At 38.9% G+C, this 23679-nt stretch overlaps 1 protein-coding gene and 1 non-coding gene across 2 annotated transcripts in view; both read left to right on the plus strand.

The window, feature by feature from the left end:
* Positions 1-23679, plus strand: part of EPB41L5 (erythrocyte membrane protein band 4.1 like 5) — a 134268-nt gene that overhangs the window by 84839 nt on the left and 25750 nt on the right. The window contains exons 18-20 of the mRNA XM_057744457.1: positions 6610-6773; positions 10993-11090; positions 20766-20894. Of these exons, the coding sequence (XP_057600440.1) occupies positions 6610-6773; positions 10993-11090; positions 20766-20894 (391 nt within the window). The remainder of the gene's footprint in view (positions 1-6609; positions 6774-10992; positions 11091-20765; positions 20895-23679) is intronic.
* LOC130859769 (U4 spliceosomal RNA) lies at positions 3156-3296 on the plus strand. The gene has a single exon (XR_009055312.1). It is a non-coding gene; the product is annotated as a U4 spliceosomal RNA (small nuclear RNA).

The following is a 23679-nucleotide window of genomic DNA, read 5'->3' on the forward strand; positions in this document are numbered from 1 at the left end:
TCCAACACTTGTTATTTTCTGTCTTTTTGATTATAGCTGTTAGAGGGTGAATAGTGGTATTTCCTTGTGGTTTTGATTTGCATTTTCCTGAGGGCTAGTGATGTTGAGCATCTTTTCATGTGCTTGTCAGCTATTTATAGATTGTTTCTGAAGAAATGTCTGTTTGAACTTTTGCCCACTTTTATGTGGGTTATTTGCCCTTTTAATATTGTTTTAAGTTTTCTGTATTTGTTGGATATCAATCCCTTATCAGGTGTGTGATTTGCAGAAATGTTCTCTTAATCTGTGACTTCTCTTTTCATTTTCATAATAGTGTTTTTTTGAAGCTCAAGCATTTCATTGTGATGAAGTCCAGCTTACAAGTTTTTCTTTTTTGCATGGTACCTTTGGTGTCATATCTAAGAATATTTTGCCAACCCAAAATCACAGAAATTTTTTTCTCCTATGTTTTCTTCAAATATTTACAGTTTCAGCTCTTAATATTTCAGTCAATTACTCATTTTGATTTCACTTTTATATATGGTGTGAGGCTAGGGTCTAAATTCATATTTTTGCATGTATTTCTAGTTGTCTTGCCACTGTTTGTTGAAAGACTGTTCTTTTCCCATTGGTTTGTCTTGGCAAAAATCAGCCGTAAATGTAAGGAACTGTGGACTCTCAATTTTGTTCTGTTGATTTAAATACCTATTTTTGTGCCAATACCACACTGTCTTTAGTTACTGCAGCTTTATGGCAAGTTTTGAAATCAGGTAGCATATATCCTCCAACTTTGTTCTTTTTCAGAATGCATTTGGCTATTCTAGTTCTTTTGAATTGTCATATAAATTTTAGGATTGGCTTGTCAATTTCTACAAAAAGCCTGCTGGGTATTTGATAGTGAGTGCATTGAATTTATAGATCACGTTGTGGAGGAGTGTCATCTTGACAATATTAAGTGTTCCAATCCATGAACACTTACGTAGTGTTCAATCTTTCCACTTATTTAGATCTCCTTTATTTATTATAGTTTTAAGTGTGTAAGTCCTGCATATCCTTTATTAAATTTATTCCTGTTGTTATTGTTTTTGATGCTATTGTAAATGGTATTGTTTTAATGTCAGTTTTTTGTTGTTTGTTGCTAGTATATAGATATAATTGATTTTTGCATGTTGATCTTGTATCCTGCAATCTTGCTGAACTCATTTATTATTTTCTGGTAGCATTTTGTGGATTCCATTGGCTTTTCTACATATAGGATTCTATCATCTGCACATAAAAACCTCCTCCTTTCTAATTTGGACCCTTAATTTACTTTTCTATTCTTTGCCTTTTTCTTTCTTATTGCGCTTCTTAGAACATCCAGTATATTGTTGAATAGAAGTGGTCAGAGTGGACATCGTTGTCTTGTTTCTGACTTACAGGAGAAGGAGTTCAGTCATTCATCGTTAAATGTGATGGTCACTGTTGATTAGTTTTTGTAGATTCCCTTTATCAGATTGAAGATGTTCCTGTCTATTTAGTTTGTTGAGAGTTTTTGCTATGAGTGTTGTTGGATTTTGTCAAATGCTTTTTCTGTATCTATTGAGATGATTGTGGTTTTTTTTTCTATTAATGTGCAGTGTTACATTAATTGACTTTGAAACCTTAAACCAACTTTGCATTCCTATGATAAATCCCACTCCGTCATGGTGGACAGTCCTTTTTATTTCTTGCTTGATTTCTTGTTATGTGTTTGGTATGACTCCAGTATCAGGGTAATAATGGGCTCATTGAATGAGTTGGAGAATGTTGCGTTTCCTCTATTTGTGAAATAGTTTGTTGAAGATAGGAATTATTTCTTCTTTTAAATATTTGATAGAATTTACCAGGGAGGGCCCGAACTTCTCTTTGTAAGAAGATTTTTAAATTACTGATTCAGTTTCTATACTTCTGTGTCTGTTCAGATTTTCTGTTTTCCTGGAGTGAGCTTCAGTAGTTTGTGGCTTTCGAGGAATTTTTGCATATTATCTAAGTTGTTGAATTTATTGGCATAAAGTTCATAACATTCCCTTATACCATATTAGTATCTGTAGTGATGTTACTCTTCCGATCCCTGATGTTGTAAATATATATTCTTTCTTTTTTCTTCATCAGTCTACCTAGAAGTTATTGATCTTCTCAAAGAATTAGCTCTCAGCTTAATTCATTTTTTCTATTATTTTTCTCTTTTATCTTAATTATTTCCTACCTTCCTTTTCCTTTGCATTTAATTTGTTCTTTTTCTGGTTTATCAAGATGTAAGCTGAGGTCATTGATTTGACAACTTTCTGCTTTCCTAATATAGAAGTTTAATGTTATAAGTGTTACTCTTAAGTACTGCTTTAGTGGCATCCTACAAATTTTGGGGTGTGTTTTGCTTTCATTTTCATTAGTTCAAAATTATTTTCTAATTTTCCTTTTCATATCTTTTTTGATTCATGGATTATTTAGTAGAAGTACATTATATAGTTTCCAAATATTGGGTATTTTCCAAGGAACTTTCTGGTTTGGATTTCTAATTTAATTATATTCTGGTCAAAGAACATACATACTTTGTATGATTAGAATCCTTTTGAATTTATTGACTCTTGTTTTATGGCCTAGAATATGGTCTGTCTTAGTGATTATTCTATGTGTACTTGAAAAGAACATGTATTTTGATGTTTTTGATGGAGTTTTCTCTAAATGACAATTAGGTAAAGTTGGTGGTTAGTGCTATATCCTTACTGATTTTCTGATTTTCTCACTGATTGTAAGAAGGGTATTGAAATCCCCAGCCATAATTGATTTGTCCATTATTTTTTGCACTTCTTTCAGTTTTGGCTTCATGTATGTTGAAGTGCTGTCATTAAGTTCATAAATATTTAGGATTGTTATGTTCTCTTGATTAAATGACCTCTTTATCCTTATGAAATGATCATCTTCATTTTAAGTACTGTTCTTTGCTCTGAACTCTAGTTTGGTATCAGTGTATTCACTGCAGCTTTCTTTTGACTAATGTTAGCATGGTATATCTTGTTCTATCCTTTTAGTTTTAATCTGTATTAATTAATTTGTTTCTTCATATTTGAATTGTGTTTCATGCAGGCAGCACATAGTTGCGTTTGGTTTTTTAAATATTAACTGGCAATCTCTGCATTTGAAAACTGGTATGTTTTGGCTTTGCACAGCAGCAGTATTGTAGCCAATGAGGTTTATCCAAGGTGCAATTACTGCCAATTGAAAACTCTTTCCAGTATCCCACCATGATTACTTGAAATAGAGTTGGCATTGGCAATTTTTGACAGTCTCTGTGCAGACTGAATTTTTTAAAATAATGGTATGTTTATACCATTTCTTTTTAATGTGATTATTGATATGATTGGGTCTATCATCCTGCTGTTTATTTTCTATTTGTCCCATATGTTTCTTGTTCCCATCTTCCTCTTTTTTTTTTCATTAATCAACTGCTTTTTAAAAAATTCCGTTGTCTTTTTTTTTATTTCTTAGCTATAACTTTTTTTTTTACTTTAATGGTTACTTTAGCATGTACAATTTTATCACAGTGTACTTTCACGAGATACTGTACCATTTCATGTGTAGAATAAGAACTTTACAGTAGTGTACTTCCATTTCTCCCCTCCCAGCCTTTGTACTTCATTTGTCAAGCATTTTACTTTTGTGTGTATTTTAGACCCCATAATAACATTGTTCATTTTACTTCTGCCTGTAGGTCTTCCTTTAACATTTTTTTAGTGCTGGTCTTTTGGTCATGAATTCCTTTTATTTGTCTTTCTTCTTTATTAAGATATAATTTGCATACTATGCCATTTACCCATTTAAAGTGGACAATTCAGTGTTTTTAGCATATTCGTAGAATTGTGCAACCTTTGCTACAGTTTTACTTTAGAACATCTTTGCCCCCCTAAAAGAGACCCCATTCCCATTATCCGTTGTTCTTCTCCTCACCTTTTCAACTTGGTGAGGGAGGGATCCCCCACCCTAAATACTACAAGATGGCCAAAAACACAACACTCAGCCCTGGACAGGCGAGATAGCAGTTTATTAGACACATATACTCGTGGCTCACGGGAAGAGGAAGCCTTGTAACGATGGGGCCACATATGTGTTTCTCTCGGGAGCGAAGTGAACAAACATGGGCTTTGGGAGGCAGGCTTTATAGGGACATGAGAATGAATTGACCTCTGGTTCCCACCAGGGGATATGGTTGGCTTTTCTGAATAATTTCACAGGCTAGCAGGTAAGTGAAGCTTGTTAGGTTAAGAACCTGGTAGAATGCAGCTGGTACAGTTGATGGGGAGCCTTTTTCACTGGGAGGGCATATCTGGTGAGAGTGGGGAAACTCATGGTTCAGCCTTTGGGGGCTCCATGAGGCTCAAGGATGTCCAGGTAGCCCTTACTGTTGAATCTTAACTTCAGACCTTACACCACAGCAGTCAGTCCTCATTCCTCTCTAGCTCCTGGAGACCACAGATCTACTTTCTGTGTCTGTGGATTTGCCTCTTCTAGACATTTCATATAAGTGGACTCATACGAGTGTCTGGTTTTCCCCTTAACATTATGTTTCCTGGGGTCCTAGCCTCTGTCAGTACTTCATTCCTTTCACTGCCGGTTACTGTGCCACTCTGTGGGGATACCAGATTTTATTTATCCATTTCTCAGTTGATGGGCATTTGGGTTGTTTCCATGTTTTTGACTATTATGAATAATGGTGCCATGAGCATTTGTGCACACATTTTTGTGTTGATGTTTGTTTTTACTTTTCTTTGGGATAGACCTAGGTTTTCCTTTGTTTTTGAAAGCTTTTTGGCTGGTTATAAAATTTGGGTTGGTAGGCTTTTTTCTTTCAATGCTTTTAAGATACTCCTCCACTGTCCTCTAGTTTGCATTATTTCTGATAAGAAACCTGCTGTTATCCTTATCCTTTGAATATATAACATTTTGGCTGCTTTTAAGTTTTTCTTTTCATCATTGTTTTAAGCAGTGTGGTTATGTGCTTTGTGCTTTGGTGTAGTTTTCTTCATGTTTTTTGTGTTTAGGGTTTCCTGAAATTCTTGGATCTGTGGGTTTCTAGTTGTCATCAGATTTGTAAATACATCAGCCATATTTTTCTTCAGATACTTGTTCTGTCCCACACCACTGTGGGACTCCAATTATTCATACAACAGGTTGCTTCAAGTCCCACAAAGAATAACTGATATTCCTTTCATTTGGGGGATTCCTTTTTCCCTGTGTGTTTTATTTTGGATAGTTTCTATTGCTGTACCATTAAATTCAGTATCTTTTCTAAAATGTAATCTGCTGTCCATCTCATCCAATATATTTTTCATCTCACATACTGTAGTTTTCATCTCTGGAAGCTTGATTTGGGTCTTTCTCTGCTAATTCTAACATCTGTCAGTTTCCATTGATTGATTATGCTCTTTAGTATGGGATGTCTTTTTCTGCCTCTTTGTATTCCTGGTAATCTTTGACTTGGATGCCTGACATTGTGAAATTTACTTTGTTGGACACCACATCACTTTGTATTCCTATCAGTCTTCTTGAACTTTGTTTTGGGATGCAGTTAAGTTACTTGAAAACAGTTTGATCCTTTCAAGTCTTACTTTTATGGTATGTTAAGTGGGTTTGTTGCCGTGCTCTGTCTGGGTTTTATTCTCCACTACAGAGGCAGGACCTTCCTAATACTAAATGCCCTTGAATTATGTGTTTTTACATGCTGTCTGTGGAGAGGGGCACTGTGGCCCAATGTGAGTGCCACTAGTTCTGACCCAACCTCAGTTTCCTTACACATGTTCCCTGATCAGTGCTCTGCTGTGTACTTGAGGGCGGCCTCCACAGACCTCCAGGATTCTCTCCTTGCAGTGCTCCTCTCTCCTATCTGGTACACTGTCCTGTGAACTCTCAGCCAAGGGGGGCTCTGTGCTCTGCCTCTCTGTACTTTCTCTGCACCACGACATGGAGATTCTCTCAAATCAAGCATAGGGCTCCTCATTTGTTTTCCAAATCCCAGAATCACTGCCTTTTGTTGTCTGATGTCTTATGTCTTTAAAATTGTTTATTGTTTTCCCCTTAGGTTATTTCAGTTGGGAAGCTAAATTCAGTCCCTTTTACTCTGTCTTGGATGGAAGAGGATCTGCGGGAAGGGTTTTTGACAGATGAATAACCACTTGGGATACAAACTTTTTTAAAATAAACTTTATTTATTTATTTATTGGCCTTGTTGGGTCTTCATTGCTGCGCACGGGCTTTGTCTAGTTGCGGCGAGTGAGGGCTACTCTTCGTTGTGGTGCGTGGGTTCCTCATTGCCATGGCTTCTCTTGTTGCAGAGCATGGGCTCTAGGCGCGTGGGCTTCAGTAGTTGTGACACATGGGCTCAGTAGTTGTGGTGCATGGGCTTAGTTGCTCCACGGCATGTGGGATCTTCCTGGAGCAGGGATCGAACCTGTGTCCCCTGCATTGGCAGGGGATTCTTAACCACTGCGCCACCTAGGAAGTCCAGGATGCAAACTTATAAATAAATTTTTTTCCAACAGAGATTTTTGTTAGTATTTTAAATTCTTTTCCTGATAAATTTCTTGGTTTAAGTTAAGTTTTCTGTTACCTTTATAGCTTGCCTCTGAAGATTGATTTGCTAGATAGTCCAGACTTACTGGAAACAACCGTTGATGATGTAGTTGGGGTACCTGACACCATGGACACAGCCCAAGCTCCAGGTGAAGTGAGCACAGCCATCAGGCAGGCTGGATTAGAGGGGCCTGAAGGTGCATCCAGGAGTAAGTAAACGTTTTGTGTAACATCAGTGACCTTGCCCTAGTCTACCTCCCTTTGAAATGAGCTGTTTAAGTCAGTTCCTCCAAGAATATTTTATGCAGTAGTTGAATCTGAAATTTTAATGTAGAATAGTTATGCCTTTTTGCCTTAAGGGTCCATTGAAGTATTTAAGATCACATAATTGAGACCATTAAACATGTGTATCATTTATAAGTCCTTAAATATTTTTGAATTTTCAAATTTGCTTTTTACTTTGTTTCTTGAATGAGAATTGAGTAAAAAAGGTTCCTTAGAGGTTTTCTAGGGCACAGGATTGAATGAATGTTGGACGTTTCATTCATACACAGATAGTATTTTGTTATTAATGAGGGCTGTTGTTACCCAGACCCAGAAAAATAATCCAGAAAGAATGCTTCTTTCCTTAACTTTTAAAAAGATTAAGAGGAAACAATGAAATGCATGTTGAAATTTTCTGTATATTTGTGACTTTGGTTTGATATTAAAGCGTAAACTGGCTTTAAACAGGAGCTTTCTGTTGAAACTCAGTGTCTGTTCATTTAAAAGCAGCTTATGTTTATGTGGCTCTTGCCAATTTTGATTTCTGTTGCTAAAATTAGACACCATCTTTTAACAATTTATTGAAAATTGCCAATGAGTATGCCGTTTTCTCTGAGGAGTGTAGGATTTAGCAATAGTATTTAGTAATTTAGAAAGAAGTGTTAATGAAAAGTTGCACAGTGCTTCTGCTTCATAGAATATGCTGAAGTACTGCTGGTAACTGGCATTAGAAATTTGTTCTTTTGTTCCAGAAGTAACCACTACAAATACACAGTTATACAGATGTTCTGATATGTCATGCTTATGTTTTTATTGACATGTACCATATTTAAATTGTGCTTCTGAGTCTGAGGTCAGGGAAACAAAAATTAGCTTTGATTTATTATGTTGATAATTTCAGAATAATGTTCTAATTTTTTTTTAAAGTAATAGTCATTGAGTTAAGAAAACATCTGCATTACTCCAGGCATACTTTGTTTTATCGCACTTTGCAGGTACTGTGTTTTTTACAAAATGGTTTGTGGCAACCCTACATTATCAGATGATGGTTAGTATTTGTTAGCAATAAAGTTTTTTTTTAATAAATTTTTAAATTTATTTGTTTGTTTATTTATTGCCTGCGTTGGATCTTAGTTGCTGCGCACAGGCCCTCTCTAGTTGTGGCGAGTGGGGGCTACTCTTCGTTGTGGTGTGCAAGCTTCTCATTGTGGTGGCCTCTCTTGTTGAGGGGCATGGGCTTCTAGGCACGTGGGCTTCAGTAGTTGTGGCACACAGGCTCAGTAGTTGTGGCTCGAGGGCTTTAGAGTGCAGGCTCAGTAGTTGTGGCACACGAGCTTAGTTGCTCCGCAGCATGTGGGATCTTCCAGAACCAGGGCTCCAACCTGTGCCCCCTGCAGTAAAGTATTTTTAAAGTATGTACATTATTTTTTAGACATAATGCTATTGCATACTTAATTGACTGCAGTGTAGTGCAAACGTAACTTTTAAGAGAACTTTATTATTTTTTGACTGCATTGGGTCTTCATTGCTGCATGTGGGCTTTTCTCTAGCTGAGGCTAGTAGGGGCTACTTGTGCGAGGACTTCTCATGGCTATGGCTTCTCCTGTTGTGGAGCATGGGCTCTAGGCGTGCAGGATCAGTAGTTGTGGCACATAGACCCTAGAGTGCAGGCTCAGTAGTTGTGGCATACAGGCTTAGTTGCTCCCCAGAATATGGGATCTTCCTGGACCAGGGATCAAACCCATGTCCTTTGCATTGGCAGGCAGATTCTTAACCACTGCGCCACCAGGGAAGTCCTGCAAACATAACTTTTATATGCACTGGGAAACGTGACTCACATTATTGCTGTGATCTGGAGCTGAACCCACAGTTTCTCCAAGGAATGCCCATATTTCTCATATATGTTTTTTTTTTTTTGCTATGCCTTAGCATACATTTATTGTTTTGTATTCTAATATTTAAGCACTAATTTTTTTTTAAAGTGTACAACTTGATATTTTTTTTCTTATTAGTAATGTATATATGGCATTCCTAGTCTCCCAGTTCATCCCATCATATACTTTCTTTGCAACAATTTCTTTTGGTTATTTTCCAGTTTTCACAGCCCTTCCCTGACCCCGTCTCTTGTTAGAAATGATCGCTCTTTGTCACTATAAAGATGTGAGATATAACAAACCGAGACCATCAGGATTTACGTTCAGCCAGAAGCAAGACTAGCTTAAAATGAAATATTATCAAGGTTAAAGTAAAATAGTCGCTTTTATAGGATGGTAACATTAACTTTATTTTCATTTCATTTTATGTCCAGTATATGGATTTTAAAAGTGTTTAAAATCCCTTCAGTGCTGCAGTAATGTTATATTAACAAACAACATTTATTTAGTACATACTTTCTAGGAAATTGTATTGGTTTTGAGCAACTTGGAAGAACAAACTAGGTATGCCTAGAAAAGACAAGACCGAATGAGATGTAACAACTCAAATATTTGAAAGCCTATTATATCAAAGAATTTATTTTATGTTGCCTTATTAGTGAATCTTAAATCAGCAATTTAAAAGTATAGGGAAGCAGATTTGAAATCAGTTTGCGGAGAATTTTTTAAACTGTTTCTGCCATATATCAGAAATAGACATTTTACAGTGAGTGGGTCCCTCAGTACAGAAGATATTCAAGTAGAGCTTAGATGCTCTTGAGGTTGTGGCAGAAGAAATTCTTGCATCGTGTAGGGGTTTCATTAATAAGACTTATTCAGCTTAGATATAACATTTGCTCAGTCAGTCAATGAAAATAGAGTGTTTTGATGTTAAGAATTAAGGTCTTACAATCTTGGTATCCAATTTATTCTGTACTTTCTTTTGGTTGTAATGTCAAAATACTGATTGATTTAGGTAAGTAGTTAAATAAATAGTAACCTTAAAAAAAAAAGTTTATCCTGCAATCTCAGGATGTTTCTCAGCCAAACACAGTAGCAGAAGAAGCTTTATTTCAATCAATTCCCTGCCACCACCAAGACCCAACAGTAGTAATTTAACAACATAAGCTAAAGCATTGTGGTCCCAGCATCATCATGTTAAAATTTACTGTCAAATTGAAGCATAAGAAGAATGGAAGGTGTCAGTTAAGTAAATAAACGAGTATGGAGGACTTTGATATTTAATGCTGAATTAGTGAGTCTCAGTTTGGGTTGTACATTAAAATCACCTGGAGAGTTTTAAAAACTACCAATACCAGAAAACTACTTTCACAAATCTGATATTGTTCTGCAGTTAGCTCTGGGAATCAGTATTTCTTAAAAGTTCCGCATCTCATTCTAAGTGTAGCCAAGAGTTAACTGATGGACACTTTTAGAAGATCCCTTTGACCAAGAGGAAATGATTTTATAGTTTTTCCCTCCCTTCTTCTACCTGATAATATAAAAATTATTAGGCATTCAACAGCTTTTTTGTCAAGTGGACAGTGTGAAAATTCAAACTCCTACCAAATTGGTCCCTGCAAAATAAGATTACTACAACTAATAATTGTTAATTTAAATAGAATTCATTTAAAGCTAAATCGTATTTAATGTATCATCTTTTCAGTGGTTGGAGGATTTTATTTATAACGTGTTTTGCAGCCTGGTGGCATGTAGTGAAGATAAAATGCTTGTCCCACATCGCACCTGATGTTACCAGTATGTAGTATGTTGAGTCAGTGAGTGAATAAATGTGTGTTCTTCATCAGTTTGCTCCATGTAAGTTTAGTTTCAGGCCGTGTGTAGTCAGGGCCAAGGAAAGGACACAGCCAAGTGCTGAGGTTTGCAGGAGGAGCTTGGACTGTGCTTAGGAAGGAAGGGTCTTGTCACAGGTGCTTTGTGCCTTTTCTTTCACTCTCTTGGCTGGTGAGCTTTCTTAGCCACACATGCCATGGAGATTCCACATCCAGTGGCTTTTTAGGAGCAGAGCAGATTCAGGGCGATGTTCCTAGGTTCACTCTTAATCAAATTAATGGAGAGTTTCCTGGTTGTAGAAGGAATAGCTGTTCCGTAGTGATCTGGATTATTTCCTGTAATTGATGGTAACTGGGGTTGGGGGTGGTGTGGCAAAAGCCTAAGTCTGCACCCTCGCACGGCTGTGACAGCCCGGCAGACTAAGCATCTGTTTTGCCTTTTTTTTTTTTTCTTCCAGCATTAAAAGATGCTTCAGAGAAGCTCAAACACCTTGAAATGGAAAGCAGTCCTTTGCCAGCCCCTCATCCCAACAGGGATGTTAACATCAGCAACCAGGTATTCACATTCCTCCTTTGCTTGCCTGTCACAGAGCTCCAGACCTCCCAGAACTCTTTTCCATCCAAAGCTAGTACTTTTTCTTTTCTTTCACTGGGAAATCTGTGCTCAACGCTTATAAATCTGTTTTATCTTTTAAAAGGTGACATTTGTGGATGTTTAAGAGGAAACTTGAGCAGCAACGTTAAGAACTTATAAGGCCATCTCATTTTTTTTTTAAGCAGTCAAAAGTGATATGGTTATTAATTCTTTATTTTGCTGCAGCCCAGCCCATCCTTGTTAAACGAATTTTGTTTTGGTTGGTTTAAAGAGGAAAGGGGAACGTGTGACTTGCAGTGCTCTTTCATCCTTTGATAACTAGCTGGAGTTTCTTCAGAGACCAGTATGGAGCACAGAGTGACGTTCTTCTTTCTTAAACAGTCATTGTTAACATTGTCCTTTTGAATCCAAGGCTTTTTTTTTTTTTCCCTTCTATTATGTTTTTTCTTAGAAATGTCTTTTAGAAGCTGATTCAATTTCAGAAAGCCTTTCCTTTTTTTTGACCCCTCAATATGTTTCAATTATATTGGTCTGTTTCTTTCACGTTGTCAGTTTTTTTTACTGTTTCTGTAAGGTAGAGGAATGCGGGATTGGAGACAGAAGGGTTAATTGAAAGCTTTACATGGTTGACAATTAATTTGAGAAAAATTTAGTGGAGGCCTGGAGTGATCCTAAAGAAGAATGAATCCTGGTAAATCCTGGTGGGGTTGGAGAGGTGGGGAGAGGAAGGGTGACTGTTACACTGGGAATTCATTGAACAGCTGCTTCATTCTTCTGCAAAATTCCCTGAACATGTTGCTATAATTTAACTGAGCCTCTAAACCAGGGGGTCTGTTAAATTCATTTTGAAGCCTTGGAAAAAAGGGGTACAAGTGTGGGTTTAGGGTAGGAAAGTGAGTAAGAGAGTGGGTTAGGTAAAGGGTGGTATGCCGTCAAGGGGTATTTTGGGACTCACATAGCTAGGAACATAGCAGTTCATACTTGATGAGGGCTCATTCAGTGCCAGGCAGGGGTACCAGGGAAGAATTCAGGACTGTACTAATGAATGGGGGATATCAGACTACCTTACCTTCACTCTTCAACTAGGCTGTATACAAGTTGTCAATTGAAAAAAAGCACAACCTAAAAGTTGAGAGAGATGTGTTATTTGGTGAACTTTCTTAGGATTTCAAGCCCGGGAGACAGCATCTCAAATAACTCTGAGGGACTGCTCCGAAGAGGCTAGCGCGAGCCAGGATATATAGGGATTTTTGCAACAAAGGCCAGGTAGTTGGAACATCAAGAGATTACTGTTACTAAAAGAAAACCAGGCATCTCACATTAAGGAATTTAGCACTTTTCTACGTGTGGGAAGAGGCAAGAGTCTGGGCTCAGTGAAATCATTCCTTTGATCTGAGGCCAGGATCCTGTGCTTTCTCATCCTGAGTCTCCTCGGGGTGCACTGTTGGGGGTGACTGCAGTGGTTGAGGCTTGACAGGGACAGCCCGTTTCTCTCCATCCTGAGCCCCCCACCGCTCACCGTCTGGGGCTGTAACGTGGTGGCTGGATGGCTGCACGTCCTCTGTTTGCTGATATGGTAGCAGCATCGTAGTTCTTGAGTTGATTCATGTTTTATTTATATGACATACGTTTAATCCACTCTCATTTCTCTACCTCTGCCATCAACAGCTGATGTTTGCTTAAGGAATGCAAATTAATCTTGATGTCAGCTTTACTAACTACTTTTAGGATGAAAAGACTACAGTAAATAAAATATATTGTCCTAAAACAGAGTGTCAGTTGTCAGATGACTAGCTCTAACAATTGGGTAACTGAGAAGCTCTAAGCCAGCCACAGAATCATTAGGCTTGCAGACTAGCACTGCTGACAGCAGAATGGACTTCAGGCTCGTGTCTTGAGAACCCACTGTAGAGCGCTCTCCTGCCCCTCAAGACCTGCATCAGGGTTGATTCGGTCACTTGAGAACCCGTACACTGTTGATTCAGTTCTACAAAACTGTTTATTGTTTACTTTTTATAGGATATCAATTAATAAGTATTGTGGGGAATCCACGGAAGAATGACAAAACCTTGGCCCCCAGGAAATTTGGACCTGTCCCACTGTAGCAGTATTGTAGATCTCCTGTGTTACTGGAACTTTCAGATGGTGACAGCTGGGAAGTACAGACTGAAAGGCAGAATCAGGATCCATGAAGACTGACAGGCTGGAATGGTGGCTTGGATTTAAGAATATATATTATGACAAGTCTGACACAAATGTAGGATTAGGATCGGGAGGTAGAATGTAACAAGCACGTGTAAAAAAATGTTTGAGAATTTGTAAATGGAGTATGAGGTGTGGCTGCTGAAACAGCTCTGCTGTATTAACTGAAAGGGCTTAGAAGGAGAGATCCAAACATAGTATTAAAAAGTCAGAGAGATGAAAGTGACTTAGGAAAACGAAAGTGGTTTGAGAAGAGAATGAGTGTGGTGAGGGGTCTAGAGACAAAGTTGTAACTGAGGATCAGTAATCTCAGGATTATCTGAAGAGCTGTGATGTGACACAGGAAGTTAAGTAACTTGTTTTTTAATAGCCTCAGAGTAGAGTTAGGTCAGTGAGATTTTGAGTTATACAGATTTCACCTCGGTGTAGGAAAGCATGTCCTAACATATCTGCAAGATGCCTGAGGAAGCAGCAGATTCCCCAGTGTGGGAAGTTCTTCAGGCTAAGACTAACTTAATCAGATTTTTGGATGTTTCTGGTGGTTGGATGAAGTGAGCGTTCTTTCCACCTTGGGATACCCTGACTCTCAGTGTCATTGTTGGGATTCTTCCCTCTTTCCTGGTGCCTCCTTGTGTTTGAAGTCCTTTAGGGCTTATGCTATGTCAAAATCTATAGATTTTTCAGTTACCTTCTTCATGATTACTTGTCACAGTTCCAGGATTTTCTTTATCTTCAAATTTCATCTTAAGAATCATTTTTTTCTTGTTCCTTGATCAGAAAATTTAAGAAAATGCTGAAAGGAACAGACTCTTTCCTGCATTTGTTAGTGAGGATGAGGGCACAGTTAAGGCATGACCTTTAGCAACTTGTCTTTTTTAGGGAGAGGATTAAAAGTCAGGCACGATGGCTGTTCTCTTGGCCACAGGTTGGCAGCCTGTTTCATTAAAAGGTCGGTAAGTATTTTGGTCTTAGCAGCCGTACAGTGTCTGTCATTGTGCTCAACGCTGCCACCATGGCGTGAAGCAGCCACATGGGCCTGGGCGTGGCCATGTTCCGTGAACTAACAGGTGGTGAGCCAAGTTTGGCCTGCAGGTTGTCCTTCTCTTGCTGTTGGGAATGTAATGTAGCAGCAGGTTGCTACTACACAGGATTGGGAATACTCTGTCGCTTTTACTGTTTTGATTTTCTTTGTATCCAAACCTTATGAGGATATAACCAAAAAGTATATCAAAAACCAAAATCTGCACTCTCAATAAAACAAAGCAGAAAGATGAATTTATTGCAAGGATTTTGACATGCAAGCCTGGAAACACAAGACTATGGGAGTAGTAAATTCCGAATTGCCGACAGATTAAGGGGTTTTATGGGATAACCTCAGAAGTTTTTTGTTTTTTTCAGCTGTTTGGTTGCCTGGTGGTCTTCTTTCTTAGTTGGATCAGAGTAGCTGAGTTGGGAACAGAAAGCACAGAGCTGGCATGGACAGACTTGGTGTGTGGGGCTTGGCTGGTGTCCTCTGCTGACCTCTAAGGAGAGCTGTACATCCTTAGAGCTTAACCTAACATGAGGTTAGATTGTGTCCTTTGTGTGCCCGTGTTGACTATCTCCATTTTGTCCCTGACATAAGTGATTCCAAATGTTTTATTGATAGTTTTGTTCTACAAGTAGTTACTTTCTTTCTGTCTGCCCTCAATTTACACACAAAAGGTATGGTGATAGGTCTAACTCCCTTTGGGAAATGGACGCCTCTTCAGACATTAACTGTGCAAAGGCCACACTTCTCCAGGGATCTGTGAGCTGTTGTGTATTATGTAATTAGTAAATAGAAATTATACTTTTACAGATGCAAAGGCAAATATTTCCTATTTGACAGTAATTGCTATAGGGCAGAAAAAATAATTTTCCATTCTACCCTTCCGAGTTCTTGGCTGAGACCTCTGTAACAAAGGACAGATTAACAAGAGAAAAACAGAAGCTTATTAACATGTGTACCTCATGTATAGATGGGAGGTATGAGGCTAGAATGAGTAACTCGCAGAGGTCGCTTGGAATTCCAGCTAAATACCGTCTTCATCTAAAGTCAGAAGAAAGAAAGGTGTAGTGGAGGGTACAAGGAAAAGCAGGGTAAACAGGAGAAAGGCTTGTTGTACAGCTTTAAGTCCTTGCTTTTCAGTGATAAGGGTTTGAGTTGTTTGCCGGGATTAACGTTGTCCTTCCCAGTAGAGAGGGAAGGTGGGACTCCTTTGTAGATTTCTGTCCTGCTTTTAGGCAAATAGGGGAAGGACGGAGTGTTTCTTCTCAGTTGCCTTCAGCTCAAAATAATATGCCCCAAAGCGGCATATTTGAGGATGACGTATTCTGCTACCCCTCATTGCCTTGACTTTTTCAGCTTAAAGAATAGTTACTAATATTATACTAATATTGTTGAGGCAGGTTTTTTAAAAAATAATTTTTAAGTCTGGAAATCAGGTTGCTAAGCTGTTGATATTGCTACAGAGTCCAAGCTCACTCTGCTAGCTGCACAACAGGCCAATGAATTGGAGAGGATGTGTTGAGGCAAGGAATACGACTTTATTTGGAAAGCCAGCAGACCAAGAAGATGGCAGAGTAGTGTCTCTAAAAAAACATCTTATTGGGGTCTGCATGCCAGATTCTTTGATAGAATCAGAGAGGGAGAGGCTGTGAGGAAGTAAAGTAAAAAGGCAGAATAGAGAGGGAGAGGAGGCGAGGAAGTAAAGTAAAAGGGCCATCAGTCTTGCAAAACATCTCTGGGAATGGCCAGCTTCTGTGAGGGGATGTGTTAGTTTCTCCTTTCTTGCAGCCATTCACAGGTGGGCAGGACAGACTGTCTGCCTGTGAGCTGAACAGAGGTACTTTAGTTTAACATTCAGGCAGAGGGTAACATTCAGGCAGAGGGGCAGGGTTCCCTGAGACAGGCCATCATATATGATTATAATAACAAAAGCAGCGAAAAGCAAAGGTTAAAGTCAAAGAAACAGATCAACCATGGGGTCTGATTTAGCTCTTCCCTGTTACAGTATCTTAACACTTTTTAGTTTGTATGGTTAGTATAGCTGTAAAAGTTCATATCTCTTTTGTCATGATCTCAGGGACTCTTCTGGCTTCATTCAGATACATTCAGCAATTTGAGGGGAAGAAACAGTTTATAGAGTGGTTAAACCTTTGTATTTAGTAAAAATACAAGGTAAATTGTATTCTTCTTAAGTAGGATTCTTGCAGATCATGATCTGTAACAGGGAAGAGCTAAATCGGACTCCATGGTCGATCTGTTTCTTTGACTTTAACCTTTGCTTTTTGCTGCTTTTGTTATTATAATCATACATGCTGGCCTGCCTCAGGGAGCCCTGCCCCTCTGCCTGAATGTTAAACTAAAGGCCTCTGTTCAGCTCACAGGCAGACAGTCTGCCCTGCCCACCTGTGAATGGCTGCAAGAAAGGAGAAACTACTGATGACCCTTTCACTTTACTTCCTCATAGCCTCTCCCTCTCCAATTCTACAAAAGAAACTGGCATCCAGACCCTGATGAGATTGTTTTTTGGAGACATTAGTCGGCCATCTTCTTGGTCTGCTGGCTTTCTGAATAAAGTCATATTCCTTTCCTCAGCACCTCGTTTCTGATTCATTGGCCTGTCGTGTGGCGAGCAGAGCAAGCTTGGACTTGGTCACAGATCTACCCATGAATAATTATGAAGAGTACTTTAAACCCTATGAAATTGAATACGTATTCTTGTCTTTGATTCATTTATACATTTTTCTGGAAAGTGGGCCCAAATTTTATTAAATTCTCAAAAAGAGTGAACCATACCAACCTTAAAATAACTCTTTGCATCTCTCCAAGGTTAAAACTAAAAACAACTTCACTTTAGTTGAAAGGCTTATGTAATTTTTTAAAAATTAAACAGTTTCAGTTTTTCTGAGGCATTTAAAGAAGGAGCTCTTAGAAATAAGACTTACCTGTGTAAAAAAAAGTACCATTTTTCTCTTGGGTTTTACTCTTTACACTAATTCTTCACCTTCGGTGTTTGACTGTAAATGCCCTGCTGAAAGATGTTCATGTTCTCTAGCCAAGATTGTTTCAAGAGTGGTTTTGAGTCTGGATCTGATGGAGTTCTGGTTGAGAACTTGAAACTGAGTCCCCCCAACACTGAGTGCCCTGCTGAGTGTGTGATTAATCTCTGTATCCAGAAATTTCTTTCCCTTTCTTGTCCTGCCCCTGCTCCCCTCAGGATTGAGGAGCATCAAAGAAAAGCGGGGATTGAAAGCAAACAGGACCCTGTGGAGCCTTCCCAGGTACAAAAAGCCTCTCCACGTCCCCTGTCTCTTGTTTGCAGGAAAAAGGCTTTAGTCTCCTGAGTTCCAAAGAGCAGACTCAAGCAGTTAATGTTTAGGACAGTAGAGCCACAGGACTCCTAGCTCCTCCTGAAGGGATGAGGCTAACCATCTCATGCATATCTCTGAGTTGTTGTGTACAACTAACACCCCCACTGGCTGGGGAATGGTGCTGACCACAAGCATGTAGACTCCAGACTGGTTGGAACTAGAACGTTAAGGTTCCCAAGACAGCACCTTGTTACCTCACCACCTGTCAATCACAAGAAGGTCCACAGGTTGATCACACATCCTGGGCCCTGTCCCCTCACACCGTCTTTAAAGACCCTTGCATGAAAGCCATTGTGGAGTTCGGGTCTTTTGTACATGAACTGTCTCTTCTTGTTGTTTGATGCCCTGCTTTGCTGTAAACACCCGCTGTCACAGTTTGACTTTCTACACTCCAGGCACATGAGCCCTTGCTCAGTAACAAACTAAAGTGGACTTTGGATGACTTTAACCCGACTTAAGCTCCTAACTAAGCTGACGCTGACAGCAGGGATTGCTCTGCAGGAGAGTTTGAGTGTGCACTCATGTTAGAATGGATCTAATTTGGGGTGTTTAGGAATCCGAGTGTCTTTTTAATTCTTTTGGTCTTCTGTTTGCACATTTTAGCCATCCAAGGCAGATGTAACAGCAGCATAGTAGCTGGGTGTTATTGCATTTGCATGCTATAATAAAACAACATGAAAATATTTTAAAGGTATTACACTCAACTTGTATTTCAGTAATTTTTTTCTGTGGTATACATACAAGATAATTGTACAAAATACAGATTTTAAAAAGCAGGAAATTATAAAACCTCCTTTATCCCAGTACTGAGGGATAACTGCAGTTAACATTTTAAAAATATGTATTGATACTTCCAAACATTAAAATGTGATATATATTTTTAAAATAAAAATGGAATGATAGTGTTTTTTGTAACTAATCAATTGTAAATCTCTTTATTTCGATAACATTACCGATAATAGTTAAGTTGCATACAAGTATCATTGTGTTTACTCAGTCTTCTATTAGACATTTAGAGTGTTGCTAATATTCACTGTCATAATCCATACTGTGACAAACAGTCTTATAAATAAATATCTGCCATAATCTTTATTTTTCTGGCAAGTAGAAATGTTAGGTCAAATTTCAGTAATAATTTTAAAGCCTTTCATACTTTTGCAAAATCGCCTTCCAGAAAGTTGGTAACTATCACAGGTACTTCTACCTATGGTATGTATGTTGAATTCTTGTTTTTGTTTTTAATATCAGCAGGAAAAGAAAGATCTGCCTGTGTTAGAGGCAGGTTGCTCTGAGAATCCTGTGACATACAAATATAAATGATTAGCAGATAATCTCAAGTTTGCAGTGTAATTGTCTCTGAAAAGAAAATATCAAAGCATTTGAACAAGCCATGATATTTTCAGCCTCATTCAAGTATACCTGACAGATAAAGTTTTTGGTGTAAGTATAATTGTGAAATGATTCCTACAGTCCAATTAGTTAACACATCCATCACCTCACATAAGTTAGCGTTTTGTTTTTTGGCAAGAATGCTTGAGATCTGCTCTCTCAGCAGATTTCAAGTATAAAAAACAGTATAATTAACTGTAGTCGCCATACTGTACATTGGGTCCTCAGGATTTATTTATCTTATAACTTTTACCAACCTCCCTCTGTTTTCCCACCCCCTAGTCCCTGGCAACCATTCTACTCTCTGTTTCTGATTTGGATTTTTTTTTTTTTTTTAAGATTCCACGTTTAAGTAATACCATGCAGTATTTGTCATTCTCTATCTGACTTAGTTCACTTAGCATAATGCCTCCAGCTTCATCTGTGTTGCTGAAAATGGCACGATTTTCTTCTTTTTAAAGGCTGAATAATATTTCTTTGTGTGTGTAGGTATGTGTGTGTGTGTCTTTTTCATTTTCTTCATCCTTTCATCTGTTGATGGACACTTAGGTTCTTTCCGTGTCTTGGCTGTTGTGCACGTGGGGGTGCAGATCTATTCGGGGTAGTGATTTTGTTTCCTGTGGGTGTATGCCCACAAGTGGGATTGCTGGATCATCTGGTATGAACTAGGAATGATTGAAAAAGGATATAGGGTCTTCTTTCAAGGAAATTACAGGCATACATAGAGTCTAGTACAAAGTAGTGATTCTCACTTTTATGTGTATCAGAATCACACGGGGAAGCTCGTTAAGCATTCAGATTTGGGGATCCCACCCAGAGGCAGATGTGTGGAGACCACACTAAGAAAAGCCAGATTAGAATAAGCACGTTAGTTAAATATTTTCAAACCTGAAAGAGTGGTGCAGTATGTAATCCCATATAAGGCAGCTAGCCTTAACAGAACAAAAGCTGTATCTGAGACGAAGAAAGCATTTAGAATGAGTTTGTTATTTAGACCAGTGTTAAATGGTAGCCATAGTAATGATAATGGTAGTAGTTGTTGTTATTATTGATTGTCATTCATTTTAAGTCAGGTAAAATATCAGTTGTAGTGCAGATAATTTAAACTTATTTGCTGTCTCCTGTTTCTTTTTGTAATAGTCAATTTATAGTGTTTTAATTATGATCTTCATTGAGTGGACTTGTGCTTTATTTTATCATTTTCGTAAGTGTTTACCTGATAGTGACCTCTTTCTGGTCACATAATCTCAAAACACAGTCATCTACCCAATGACAGTTCCAGAACCACAGGGAGCCTGTGTAGGGCCTGACCTAAAATCCAGTTGAGATTAATTACAGCAAACAGCATATGTTCTTCATGTGTGGTTTACTTCAAGCATTTGCCCAGGGTGGTACTGTTAGTTATTCAGTTGCTTCAAGACAGAAGATTGGGCTAGATGATTTCCAGGGGTCCCTACCAAGTCATCGTTCTTGTTTGTGATTACCTTGGTTTGAAACCCCATGTGAGAGCTGGCTCTTCCTGGCGTGAGATGTGACTGCCGGAGACACGTGGTTCCTCAATGGCTGGATGTGGATGTTCATCAGTCCTTTCCCGTTTCCATAGTTACATCCTCTCAGAGTTACTTACGGTATGTTTTTAATATCTAGGAGGAAGTGGTGAAGTTAACTGAGAAATGCCTGAATAATGCCATTGACAGCCCAGCACTGAATGTGAGGAGAGTTCCTCCTGACTTGAAGAGTAACATTTTAAAGGCTCAAGTAGAAGCAGTGCAGAAGGTAAGCTGCCTTTACTAGGGGTCCTGATGAAGTGAAAGGAGAACCTGTAGGACAAAGAAAATGCATGAAGGGTAGATAGATATGAGTGACCTGGCTGGTGATTAGAGAGAGAGTAGTACTAGGAAACACGTTCAAGATGGCAAATGCCTTCCCACCTCCAAATGCTAGTCAGGCTAGATTATGCCAGGGGGCAGTCACCGGGTAAAAAGAGCGAAGATGCTGCTCTAGGGTATAAGAAGTTTTTTTTTTAAAAAGTCAAATTCCTGTAGAAGTGAGTCCCTAATTTTTGTCACTTTTATAGCCAGAAAATCTAGTGGTTTTTAGATTATCACAATTGAGTCTATGACTTTACGTCTTTCTTTATCAATTCACTATTCCCCACCACCCATAGTTCAGCAAAATTGTGATGTTATTAGCCAACAGAGTGATGGTTACAAGGCAAAGAGTTGGCTGTGACATCTCATGAAGGATGCAGTGAATAGGGACCAGCCACCATGAAGTTGATGGCATCCACGCTCTCAAAATCTGCTTTCCCTTGGCCTTCCCAATTTTCAGACTTATCCTCTTCTCTGAAGTAGGACAGAAGCCTGTCTCACCAAGTCCTGTTGTCAACTAGGATTTCAAAATATCGTGTTATTGAGAGGATGCTCTTTACCCATCCTGTCTCCAGGCATAAGCCTTGAAGAGAATTGAGAGGACTTGAGGAATATCGTTTGTGCAGTTTATGTACCTTCTCGCTCCAGTGTAAACATAAAGCATAATATTTACATATAAAAACAAATAGGGCGGGACTTCCTAGGTGGCGCAGTGAGTGAGAATCTGCCTGCCAATGCAGGGGACACGGGTTTGATCCCTGCCCCAGGAAAATACCACATGCCGCAGAGCAACTAAGCCCACGCGCCACAACTATTGAACCTGCGCTCTAGGGCCTGTGAGCCACAGCTATTGAGCTCATGTACTGCAACTACTGAAGCCCACGTGCCTGGAGCCTGTGCTCTGCAACAAGAGAGGCCACCGCAATGAGAAGCCCGCACACCACAAGGAAGAGTAGCCCTCACTCGCCGCAACTAGAGAAAGCCTGGGTGCAGCAATGAAGACCCAACACAGCCAATAAAATAAATAAATAAATAAATAAATAAATAAATGAATGAATAAATAAACTTATTAAAAAAAACAACAAATAGGGCAATACAGGCATCTGGATTGAAGTCAGACATCTGGAGTTTAAATCCTGTTTCTAATCTACCACCTACTAGCTTTGAGACTTGGCAAGTTAGTTAATTTCCCTGAGCCTCAGTTTAATTATGTTTAAAAGGGGATAATGTAATACCTTCCCCAAGGTGGGTTATAAGGATGAAATAAAGGTAAAGGCCACAGGAATGGCTCCTGGCCCAGAATGAACATGTAGTAAGTGTTGGTCCCGCTGTCGACACTGCCTGTTGTAGCAGCAGCGGTGGTGACAGTTGTCGTCAGCTTGTATTTCAGTTGTACTTCTGGATCTGTCTTGACTTGAACAGAGAGAAATAGCTTGAATAGCCCTAAATGAAAGAGATTTTGTTTTATAGTTAAAATCATCCTACAAAGAAAAATTTAGGACCAGATGCCTTCACTGTTAAGATCTACTGAACATTTAAGGAAAAGATAATGACAGTTCTAAACAAACTCTTTCAGGAGATAGAAGAGAAGGGAGCACTTCCCAACTCTTTTTATGAGATTAGTCTTAGCCCAGCACCAAAGCTAGGGAAAGTACAAGAAAAGCAGCTACAGACCAGAGCCGTTCTTGAACATAGACTCAAAAATCCTTAACAAAATAGAAGCAAATTATACTCAACAGTTTATAAACAGGATAGTACACCATGGCCAAGTAGGGTAAAACAGGAAAAAAGTTTATCGTTCAAAAGCCAGTATAGTTCAACATATTAAAAAAAAAGGAAAATTGTCTCAATTTATATGGAGAAGGTATCTCGCAGAATTTAACACCTGTTCCTGATAAAAGCTCGTGGCAAACTAAGAATAGAATGGAACTTCAGCCTGATAAAGGGTATCTATGAGAAAAATCCACAGCTAACATCATGCTTCATAGCTAAAGTCAACAACCGACATGCCCGTGTGGGCGGTGGTGGACTGCTTGCAGTGCACGTGGCTGCTAACAACATAGGATGTTACAAGTACTGCAGAAAAGAGTTGATAATATATAAACATACACTTACCATATGATTAGCAGCCCTACTTTTAGGTATTTACCCAAGAGAAGTGAAACACAGGTTCACACATTAGTGAATCAGTACATGAATGTTCCTGGCAGCTTTGTTTGGAATGGGTAAAAACTAGAAACAATCCAGATGTCCATTAGCAAGTAAACAGATAAATCGGGGTGTATCCATACAGTGGAACGCTGCTCGGCACATAGAAAGGAATGCGTTAGTGATACACGCAACGCCATGGGTGAACCTCAGAAATATGTTTACTCTAAAGAGGGAGGCTTGGTGCTCTTATATGAAGAGACACCAGAAAGCTCTCTCTCTCTGCTCTCTGCCATGTGAGGACACAACAAAAAGACGGCCACCTGCAAACCAGGAAGAGAGCTCTCTCACCAGCACCCACCCTGCTGGCAACCTGATCTCAGACTTCCCCGCCTCCAGAATTGTGAGAAATAAATTTCTGTTATTTAAGCTAAAAAAAAAAAAAAAAAAAAAAAAAGGGAGGCACAGACGTAGGTGCAATAATTCCATTTATGTGAAACTATAGAAAGAACAGATCATTGCTGGCCACATGTACAGGTTTT

Source organism: Hippopotamus amphibius, chromosome 8 (assembly GCF_030028045.1).
Source record: "Hippopotamus amphibius kiboko isolate mHipAmp2 chromosome 8, mHipAmp2.hap2, whole genome shotgun sequence".
Lineage (NCBI taxonomy): Eukaryota > Metazoa > Chordata > Mammalia > Artiodactyla > Hippopotamidae > Hippopotamus > Hippopotamus amphibius.